The sequence below is a fragment of the Eurosta solidaginis genome, chromosome 2 (assembly GCF_040869045.1).
Source record: "Eurosta solidaginis isolate ZX-2024a chromosome 2, ASM4086904v1, whole genome shotgun sequence".
Taxonomy (NCBI): domain Eukaryota; kingdom Metazoa; phylum Arthropoda; class Insecta; order Diptera; family Tephritidae; genus Eurosta; species Eurosta solidaginis.
The window spans coordinates 302,306,822-302,318,583 of NC_090320.1; the positions used below are offsets into that span (position 1 = coordinate 302,306,822).

General features: G+C 34.6%; 1 protein-coding gene across 1 annotated transcript; it reads right to left on the reverse strand.

Annotated features, from left to right (window-relative positions):
* Positions 1-7,471: 7,471 nt before the first annotated feature.
* Positions 7,472-11,056, reverse strand: Patsas (palmitoyltransferase Patsas). The gene is given in 6 exon segments (XM_067768801.1): positions 7,472-7,919; positions 7,982-8,473; positions 9,373-9,564; positions 9,566-9,805; positions 9,807-10,633; positions 10,684-11,056. Coding segments are annotated over 5 exon segments (1,710 nt in total). The 5' UTR covers positions 10,401-10,633; positions 10,684-11,056; the 3' UTR covers positions 7,472-7,727.
* Positions 11,057-11,762: the final 706 nt, after the last annotated feature.

An 11,762-nucleotide genomic window follows, 5' to 3' on the forward strand; every position in this document is an offset into this window, starting at 1 on the left:
ATGTGCATATACGTTTTGACATTACATTTCATACACGTTCGTATTTGCCAATCTCATTGTATCTAAATTCGTAAACAATGACTGCAATTATTCGGTGCGATTCTCGAAAAATTTTATTATTTTTGTGAAATTTTATACTTAATCTGTGGTATTGTGGCGGTCAAAAAGGTTTTATGCAACAATATTTTGCCTCACAACGCGACAATGTATTTCGTAATGTCGAAGTATGTATGTATATGTTTTGATGTGGAAGCTTGCATTTGAGAACACGGTTGCCACTTATTCCATTTGGAACAAAAATGGTCCCTTCCAACCCCATATGGTCCGCTGGTCCGTTTTTATAAATTGTGGTTTTTTCGGCACAGTTTTGGGACGCTTATTTCTTTTTCACTTAAACTGAAACAAAAATTCAAAATACTGCTAATAAAATTTTCTATTATCCACATATAATTTTCAATTTACTGCAATGGAATTCTTACCACGAAAATTGCTCTATCTATAAAATGTAACAGAACAATGACATTTCCGGTAGATAATTTAGGCAATGCATTAAAAAGGGAAGTGGTGAATGTTCGGGCAAACACATTGCCATTAATTTTTGATGAAACAACGGACTTATCAGAAAAAAGACTTGTTTTAGTGGATAGATATTTCGATCGGTATTCAATTATTACACAGTTGAAACTTTTAAGACGCTTGATTTTTAGTCTGAGATCCAACTCACACTTACTGAATCTAGGCTCTGGTATGAAGTTTAAACTATTAGAGAAAAAGTAAACATCTATAAAAATAGCATTAACAACACTGCTTAGTTTTATTTACGATTTACTGAGTTTGCCACAAAGCAAATTTTTTAACCGTTCTTTAATAAAACCTAGCTGCGCTATGGACTTTATTCCATTGCAATTAAGCAAAACTAGGTTCACAACGTTTGGTTGGTGAAAGACATAGATTATTCCTAGCAATGTGAACATATAATACCTAAAGGTGCACTTTCTTTTTGTTTGTGCAGTTTGAATTAAAACAAGTTTCTACTTTATTAAAATTGTATATATTAAACCATTGAAACATCCCAATTGTTTTTATACGAATAAAAAACCTAAAATTTGGTCCTCTTTTTTGAGATCTGGTCTTTTTTCGATGCATTTTGGGCCTAAATGAAAACATGGCTTAGCAACCGTGTTTGAGAACGCATGTGACAAGGTTGCATTTTTCAGAACTAATTTTCTTTTTAAATAATGAAATCGTAGTATGGAAGCGACAGCCATAGTAGTAGACATGTATGTGAATATTAGCAAAGTTTAAAAAACAGAGCATTTTTTCTTTGAAAATAATCTAATGGAAGATGCACACGAGGCGTATCTTCATAGACGCGTATTAGTTACAGCATAAGAAATCTTGAGGCGTAGAAAATCGTAGCTGCATTCCATATTTTGTACGCGTCTACGAAGCTATGTCTCGTGTGTATCTTGCCTAAGTTTAGCTTTTTACGAGATCAAACGTTTTTAATTAATAATGATATATAACACGTGAAGCAACTAAGCTTAAGGCGACTTCTGAGTCGTTTTGACACTTGCGTTGCGTCTACATCTGACTTTGAACACACGCGCTATAATTGCTTCAATCTGTAAGCAATCCATCGCCAACGTCAAAGCAAAACACAAATAATTAAGAACTTAGGGTTCTTCTTGAAGTTTCCTGGATTTCTTGAAAAATATAAGAATTTCTATCGCCGTTCAACTAAATAAAAAACATAATTTTGTATTCATGTCGATTTCGTGATCGATCAGGAGAGACGGTGGAACATATCCCTCTGGAACGCGACGCAATCTGATGAGGGCACAATAGATCAACGGTCGCAGTGCAATCCCCAATAAATTTTCTATCTATCTTCATGTTATAAAAATAGTTGTATTTCCTTTTTCCTCATGTGAGAGGGGAACTTTTACCGTCCGTTATTTTAAAGTAACCCTTATTTGACGAATCACTGAACGATTTATTTCAAATAAAGTGTTTGTTAGCGTTCACCGAAGATGGTGAAAACGGCCCCTGGAATTTTTATCTTATATAGCCAAAGAAAGTTATGCAGAAGCAAAATTTAGTCAGCACAAAAAGGTTAGAGAAAATTTAAAATATAATGCATATGTATAAAATGCAAGCAATTTAGGAAATCATTTTTATTATATAAAATTAGTTCGACATATCAGATTTGTCAATATTATTTTAGTCCTGCTACTTTTAACACATTTATAATATTTAAGAAGAACATTTAAGAAGTAAGAAACATGATTAATGCTTACATTAATACGTCTTTCATTTATTTTCATTGAGGAATAAGTTCGTAAAAATAAAAAGCACGTTTTTATAAAGTGCATGTGAAGCTCCATATATAAAATGAGTAATAGAAGGAACATTGGTTTATATATTACATTTTTAAAATGAAAATCTCCTGCTAAAAAAGTAATAGAATGAATAGTATTTTGTATATTACATTTTTAAAATGAAAATCTCCTGCTAAAAAAGGAGCAAAGCCTAACTACATTTTTTAATTTTCGTACTTAACTATACTCCCTTTTGTGATTCAGGATTTCGGCAAATTTTGAAAAAACTCCGAACATCAATTCCTTCATTATATGACATTCGACTACCTAGTCCACTGCCTTCCACTCTATTCGCAACATAAGCTCTATTTAAGCTGCCAAACTATATAGTAAACAATGATCTGCATACGATACAGTGCCAGCAGAGCGCAACACTGCACTAGTATTTGTCACATTGTTGACAATCATTTGAGCATCAGACTTATTAGAATTTTCAGAAGGCGCATTTGAATTATTTTTGTGATTGTTAGTTTTAGTTGATTTAGATGTGAATGCAGTAGCATTGTGAATGATGACAAAGTGTGATCTCTTATCTGTCAACTGCCTGACAGGCTGTTCAATATGGCTACTTTTCAGCGTTTTGACAGGCTGTTCAATATGGCGGCGCCTATCTTCAGCGGGTGATAGAAAGAGATACAGAATGAGACAGCGATAGTCAAATACGAATCAGGTGATCCAATCACTTTGGAATTTTGACGTTTATGCAGAAGAGATCACACTTTGTCATCATTCACAATGTGCAGTAGATTTAGTCTTAGATGTAGAAATGGAACTAATTGATGTTGATGTATTTCCAGATGTAGACGTAGTTTTAGACGAATGAGAGACTGTAGAAGATGAGGCGTTTTTAGATGTAGATGTAGATGTAGATGCAGACGAAGTAGAAGTTGTCTTTGTAGTAGAACTAGTAGAGAGAATTATCTTTGTTTGCGGCTGAGTAATAATAGCAGCAGGTTTAGATGTAAGAGTAGTAGTAGGTGCAGGTGATGAAGCATTAGCTCTCAGTTTATCGATAGGTGAAGTAGAGAATTCCGTGCCAAGCGGGGTAGCGGGAAAATCCATTAGGTTGCTTTGTATTAAGTTGTTGTTATTGGATGCCATGGGGAGAGCAGAAATAAATAGCGCACTATTTCTGACATTCGGACAACCATATAACTCAGCAACATTTAAGTTGTTGGATGACTTCAAAGAGTCCATTATATGATTTTTTAAATCATCGAATTTTTTAGACACAGCATTGGAAATTATGTTAAAACCTTGTTTTTGAGCCACAAGAAGAGCGTTCAAAATATTAGATAGGTTGTCCGGCATTTTCACACACTTTTCACACAAGTAAAGCAAATGCGGGTTAGCCTTGATTAGCTTTACTTCATAGTCCGATATACCCTCACTACAGGCTCTGTGGAAAATCCTCTTGCAGAACCCCATCACACGGCACTAGACTATTGTCACCAGATCTGGAAAATAGTTTATTACACTTTCCACAATATTCATCCATATTTGGCAATTTAAAGTAAAAGAAAATATAAGAATACGTGAAAATATGAGAGCGATTAAAAAACACGTCCGTACGCGGCGAGAGAACAACTAATAAAGATTTTTGATAAAGCTAAAAACAAAGAAAAAACCATTCATAAAAATCGTATACAAAAAATTACTTAAAGAAATTAATAAATGAATTCTAATTATATTTAATCAGATAGAAGATTTTATAAATATTAAATTTTCTTTTTCAAACCATGAAAAACGGTTATGTACTTTTAATCTATATAATGAAATATTAACGCCTTCTAGTAATATAATTAATAATATAACTAGTAATATAATTAGTGATATAACTAGTAATATAATTAGTAATATAACTAGTGATATAATTAGTAATATAACTATTAATTAAAAGATTACAGTAGGCTATAATAAATTTGTGTAAATATTAGTGATAAAATAGCTAGAGTAGAAAATTTAACTTACCAAAAAATTGATATGGATGAACGAGTTAAAGGGGAGGGGGGGGGGGGGGGGGGGGGGGGGAAGAATTAAGCAACGTAATTAAAGAAATCTCGTTCCTCCAAATAAATTTACGTCACTGCAGGGTAAAGGGATTTTTGGAAGACTGATCAACTTCCCAAATTTTTTTCCCCTAGGGGGATGGTGTAATGGCACCACTAACGATATGGCAACGCATATTAAAATAAGGCAATATCGATAGTGGGCTGGCAATGCCGGCATTCCGAATGGAATGCATATAACGGGATAATGAAAATTTGCAAAAGGCCAAAACTTTATGAGGGCTGGCAGGACTAATATAAAACATCTGTTTCGTAGAAAATAAGAAGAAACGTACACAAAATTTTAAGCTACTGATAGAATTATTACCCATAGTACAGGTCTACAAGTAGGATATGTAGAAGGACGCACATACACAGCCACGCTAACTTGATAAAATGCTTGTTCTTGTTCGTTTTTTTTGTGGATGCTATTTGGCACTGTTGTACTTCTTAGAAACAAAAAAAATTGCTATCGAAAACTGCTTAAAATTTTTATTGTTATATTACAAAGAAATATACTTATTTACTTTCAAACGAGCACTTAATTACATCTTTCTTTAATATCCATATATTTTGGACAATTTTATTTAACAAATTGTGATACTTTATTACCGGGGAAGATTGCTAAAACACGACCAAAACCGCGGGGGAGGTATTAATAGACGCGTTTTTGCCTCGCTTCCAATAATTCGAATACTTTTCCGCCTTTGGACTATTGATAACAGGACAAAACGCGTATTTTCATTTTTTTTCCGCTTTTATGGACGGGTTATTGCAGTCGACCTCGGTTTCAAACTGTTTTTCGCGGAGAACTTTTGAACGGGTAGAAAAACTTAACTCCCGTGTTTGTATTCTTAATACTGGAATAACTACGCGTCCTCAGATACCCTAATTGAAGACTTTTTTATAATTTTCTGAAGGACCCATATGGGTGCACTTAAAATTTCCTACTAAATTCGTTCAAAAAAATTTACCACCACAGCAACCCATATCTAATATTCCGATCCCTTTTTTGCTTCCCTGTGTCGCTTTCGACGAAGCAACCCCGGTAATTTTGACACTTCGTTCAGTGTCAAAACTCATGTTCCACTGGGTTCCACGCTAGTTTGACACTGACCGAAGTGTCAAACTGCCGTGTGTTAGAAAGGGAAAGAAATTGTTTCCCTCTCATACATATCATACTTGTAAACCTGTACAATGTTATTACCATTTAAATAGTTTCGCACGTAAGCAAACTGTTTATTTTCCTTACATCATCTTCAAGTTGTTTACTCTTTCAGTGTTCTTGCTTTTAAATATGGCGAGATCTTTTATGTATACACAAATGTACACGTATTTAGTTCAGTGCATGGTTCAACTATATACAGGTTGGCTCATCTGTAAAGCAACAAAATATGTCTGTTCAAATTGTCAAAATCTGTGTATTGGTGTTAGTGCGAATGGTATGGAATGGAAACACAAAACTTAGCAGTTTTCGTATGTGTAAGTAAAATGTTGCCAATGTGTTGGTTTCATTTTGAGTTTGCCATCTCCTTTTGACAATCCCTTCGACCATGCAACGACATAAAGAAAATCAGCTGATGAGATGAGCCAACCTGTACATAATTGAACCATGGTTCAGTGCTACAATGGCTCAACTATATGGTTGGCTCATCTCACCAGCTGATTTTATTTTTTTCATTTCACTGGAGTAGGGATTGTCAGAAGGAGATGGCAAACTTAAAAAGAAACCAACGAATTTACAACATTTTCTTACTACTTACAAATGCTGCTAAGTTTTATGTTTTCATTCCATTCCATTCGTCTAACACCACCACGCTAATTTTGGCAATGTGAACAAAGGTATGTTATTGCTGTAGAGATGAGCCAACCATATAGTTGAGCCATGAGTGCTACCAACTCAAAGGTGGTTAGCTGTCAAAAAATCTACTACAGAAAACGAAACGAACAGAACTGCTATACGGATCAGAAATTGAACCAGATAAATATCAGGATCACAACGTTGAATTTGCATGTTAAATTGCCATCCGTATCTCTCTCAAGTCTCAATGGAAAGTAACTAATAATATAAGTGACCTTTTTTAATATTGTAATTTTGTAAAGAAAAGACGTTCTTTTTAAACATCTTATAAATACATATTGTATTTGAAATAAAACTCAATTTGTTATAAGTTTGGCAAATACCAAGTGAGTATCGGAGTAAATGGAGCTCCGCCGACCAAGTGAGTATTTAGACATATAATATCGAATATACATACATAAGTCGTCAATAAGAACAAATAACTAAACCAAAAAAAAAAAAAACCAATTTATATCGCATTTAAGGGTTTACAATAAGTACTCGTTGTATATTTTAAGTTTATGTATCTCTTATATTAGTGGCGTAAAACAACGATTCAAATAAATAACTTTATTATTTATCAAGCTAACTATTTTGTTAATCTTTTTTCTGCATTACATTCGACATAAAATGTTTAAAAATATTAAATTTTACAATTGTTTATTGGTATTAGAATGAATGTTATTTGGTAGTTGTAGAATACTCTTAAAACGAAGAGAAATGTTTCTGATTGTATTCTTCTAAAATATCATTTAGGACTTTTGCAATAAGGTCAACATGAGCATCTAGAGCTTTTTAGCCATTTCAAACACATTCGTCCATACATATGATACCTAAAAGTGGTAGTTTAAACGCTGGTTAAGAACTGTTACAATTACAGCACTATCCAAGCCCCATCATACCGTAAATCCCAGGTTCAAGTGAAGAGACAATTATATACACTACCCTTCATAGTCCTACATTTAATATTCTCTCTGTGGCACAAACAATACTTTTCTTTAAGGCATGATAACCCTTTGTCAAAACTCTGACTTGCTGGCGTAGAACTAGGCTCTTAGTGAGAGGCACATGGTCTTTTCATCTTTCGTCTTTAACATGGTTTGCATTTGAAGGGTTTTTGTGCAGTAATTTTCATCTGAAAATCTTTCTCTTCTGAAAAAATTTGCCTCCTTTTAATTATCATGCTAATTAATATTTACATATTTTAACATGTACGTATGCTGAAAGCTCCTTGATTTATTATTAACTGTAATTTTTTAGTTTTTATTTGTACCAACTTTGTGGTAATGCATTTAAATTCAAGCTAATATTAAAATAGCTAACACATTTGTTCATATTAATCTGTAGTTGCTTTTGTATTAAGATCATTTAAAACTCTACTTGATTGCAGCTGAATATTTATTATCCATTTGCTGGTACTTTACGACGCCGCGTATAAACGCGTACCTAAGTTTTCAATCAAATGTTATCCTCCATAAGTAGATCATTTTCATCGCTCCGATCCGGCAAGCATACAAAGAATTCTAATAAATTTAAAATGGGTCCACGCGAGAAAGGATTTTGATAACGTCCTCGTTTATCCCGCAAATATGGATAACGTTTGTAATTAAACATTTCGTTGGTTGTTAAATTCATGCAAGCGTGTAATATCTGTAACAATAAAACACAATTTTTAAAATAACAATGGAATTCGGTTATAAATCAGCACATACCGATGTACAAGTTAATATCCAACCAAGTCCACAAAATAATACTGCTTCCAATAGTCCCAAAACATAGAGCAATGTAAAACCTTCAATCATCACACAATAGCATGCAAAGTAAATTGTAAACGAACAATTTACCGCTACCGAGAGTACAAACAAGAAAAACCACATGCGGTTCCGCAGGCCAACACAATTGTAAATGAACGGACAATGGTGATCGAAATAAGATACGCATCGATTGCATACACGACAGTGTTTTGCTCGCAATGGACGTAAACAACGACAGCTATGGCAAAGACGTGTCAAAATTACATTGCGTTTCTTCAACTTATCGAAATATGGAATTTGCTTGATGGCTCGATAATACGCATCAGAACTGAGTGGTATATAGCCTGGATCACGGCGGTTAGCTATCACCCAGCTAATCCACATAACTGCATTCCAATATATGAAACAGTAGTGGGATCGGCGAAGTATATTCCAGGTAATTGGTATAGCCTTAAAAACAAAATACTGATTTGAAATTTGATTTGTTAATGAGAGCGCGTCATGAATAACAGCGAACCCAGACCCGAATCCGAACTTGGAATTCAAACCGGCACCGAATCCGGATGAAAACCGATATTGAGATCAAAAAAAAAAAAAAATAAGAACCGAAACCAGCATTAAAAAAGTTAGCTAAGCCATAACCAAAACTATAGCAGAAACGAAAACCGGAACCGAATACCATGCCGAAACCTAGACCTCTTTCGAAACTCAAACCGAAACTGATACTGTAAAAGGTCACAAAATTAAAACTGGTACCGATGCCCGATTAACCGAAACCTCAGCGTAAATGAGAATCGACTACTCAGTCGCACACGAAATTAAAAAAAAATATTTAATGAAACTAATTTTTTAACAATAGATTTGTCTAAATACTTAGATTTGAAACCTATATGGTCATTCGAAAGTTTTTGCTAGTAATATCAGAAATTTGTCATAGAAAAACTAAAACCAACTCTATACTTATAGATCTCCATAGTAAACTTGCTCCTGTTTTTTCGCCATAAAGTTTAATCCAATTGAGATATTGCCTTGAAGTTTGATACACCGCTTTCTGTTGTAACAAGAAGGATTCTGTTTGAAAAAAAATCATCTCATTTGGATAAGCTGTTCCATGGTTATAGGGTAGGACTTTGATTCTGTCCTTAAAAAATAAAGGTCCGGGTCTAAATTTTATTTTCGAACTCATAAATTAAAATTCCGTATTTTATAATTTTTTTCGGACTAAAAAATTAAAATTCCGAAAATAATTTTTTCTGAAACACTTTTATTATAAAAGGAATAACAGTTTGGGTGCTTGCTTCCGATGGTTTTCTCATGCGCTCATTATTAATTTCGTTTACTTTTCTTACCCTTATCATGTACATTGGATATCCCCATAATAACACTGAAAACAGGAAAAGCAGTAAAGGGCCCTTGGAATCACCTGCACCACCAAATAACCATCCCCAAATTTCAGATAAAGACGGTATCCAACGGGATTTTTTCTTAACTTCGTTGTATAGTAAACGTACAATATCCTGATGTTGATGAGCTTGTGCCAAACATTATCGGAGTTTTACCATTCTTATCACGCGGTTCCAAATCCATAATGGATTTTTCACACAACAATCGTACGCAAGTCATATTACCAGATAGACAAGCCAAATGTAATGGTGTCGAACCAAAATTGTCAGTTTTTTGTAGCTCAACACCCGAATACATAAGCAAACGCATAAGATCTGCATGTCCCTTGTAGGCCGCCCAATGCAATGCGGTATCACCATTAATATCCGTTAAATGATTTTAATGCACCCATACCGAGTAAGTAGGCTGCAGTTGCTGTCTTCCCATACATACAGGCGCTCATGAGAGGTGTTAAACCCTTAAAATCAGCCGCATTTACGGCTACACCAGCTTGCAATAATACTTGTACCACTGCTGCATGACCTTTGCGGCAGGCCCAGTGTATAGGTCGTGGGCCTTGTGTACCCAAACACGGTAAATCGACTGGTGCATTGCGTTCAATTAAATAGCGCATCATTTCTACGTTGCCATTTAACGCTACCCAATGACCGGGTGTATAGCCATGTCTGTCACGTGCCGACAAACATTCTATACCGAATTTCTCTACCAAACTTTCCACATCGGTCACTTCACCATTCTTTATAATATCGAAAATATCATCTAAATGCGCCAAAGCACCATCGATACCTTCAAACAATAGTAAATTGCTGTCGTCGTGCTCATCGATAGTTTCATTTCCTTGGGCATTATGTCCAGTTCTACTGCCACTGCCAACCGAATTCATACCCATTCCGGCACGTCCGCCACGGCGTAATGTTGGTGGTGAATTCGGACGCTCTTCAGTGTTGACGGCGCTATCTTCTTCGGCTACCATATTACATGAGGTCAGGGGCAACGCCCACACACTTCGGGCGGCCCCTGGACTAGGATGCACTTTACTGTGCTGCGTTCTGATGATGTCGCCACTGGCTACGCTATAAAAATCCGTTCTCTCCACAATCAAAGTACCCGAAGCCGGGGGTGATTGATGGAGCGGATTTTCGAGTAGACGAGAAATTTTGTTTGCTTTTTCTGCTTTTCACCAAACGCGACAGTATTTGTTAGCACCTGTTTAAAGCTAATTTAGTTCTTTTTATAAGATTCTAATATTTACTCACCGCAAAGAAAATGGAATTAAATTATTTACTACTATAAAACTTCCACATTTTCAAGTGAAACATTATTTAATAAATGTGTGCTTTGTAAAAAATGGGAGCAGGGAAAATCAATAAACAATTACAACATACAAATTTGGATTGTGAATGGTCCTTGACAGTCAAAAGAATTTTAATTGTGGAGCAACAGTAAGCTGAAATCGTGTATATCTTATTAGCGAGCGTAAAAATGCTAGAACCTTGACCGTTAAAGAATTTTTAATGTATTTAAATTATTTGTAACCTAAATTGACAAGATTTCGTTAACTTTCACAAAAACGCCTTAAGATATGCAATTGATTTTAGTTTACAGCAAAGGAGTATAATAGTGTTGGCAAACTATCGATTGTAAAACCAGAGAGGATAGATAGAATAAGAGACGTCATTTCAATTTTTATTTGTAATCAGTGCACGGACTTTACCACTTTATTGGTAGATCTACCAACTTTTTAGCCCATTTTCTACCACTTCTACCACCAACGCCCAAAAATCTACCAACATTTGCCTTTGTAAATAAATTAAGAAGCGATTCGATTTCGAAGACGAAAAGTTACACCATTTGGAAAATGTTGATTAAAAAATATTAATTCTAGTCAAATGACAATGATTGTTCCCTTCCTTAAAGCTTTTCCATTTCCCAAGACTTCCATGGAAATTCTTAACAACGAATGGGGATAATTTATGTTATATGATAAGGAAATAATTGAAAAGATATTTTCCGACGATATTCTTAAAGGATGGATAAAATTGGGAACTGAAAAGAGTCTTCTAAAAGAAAATTTGAGTGAATAAATGTTCTCCTTATCAATATTACCTCACAGTAGTGCAGCCGAAGAAAGGTAGTTCTCTATAATGAACGATATAAAAACCGCCAAGCGTAATGGATTAAAAATTTCAAGCATTTCCAATCAAATATTAATAAAAGAGTATTGTATCGGACGGACTTTATTTCAGCCTCAAATTAAAAATATTTTATAAAAAATTTTACTTTGTAGAAGGTGATTTTGTTCCTTGTATTTAATAACACCCATATGGAACTGGAT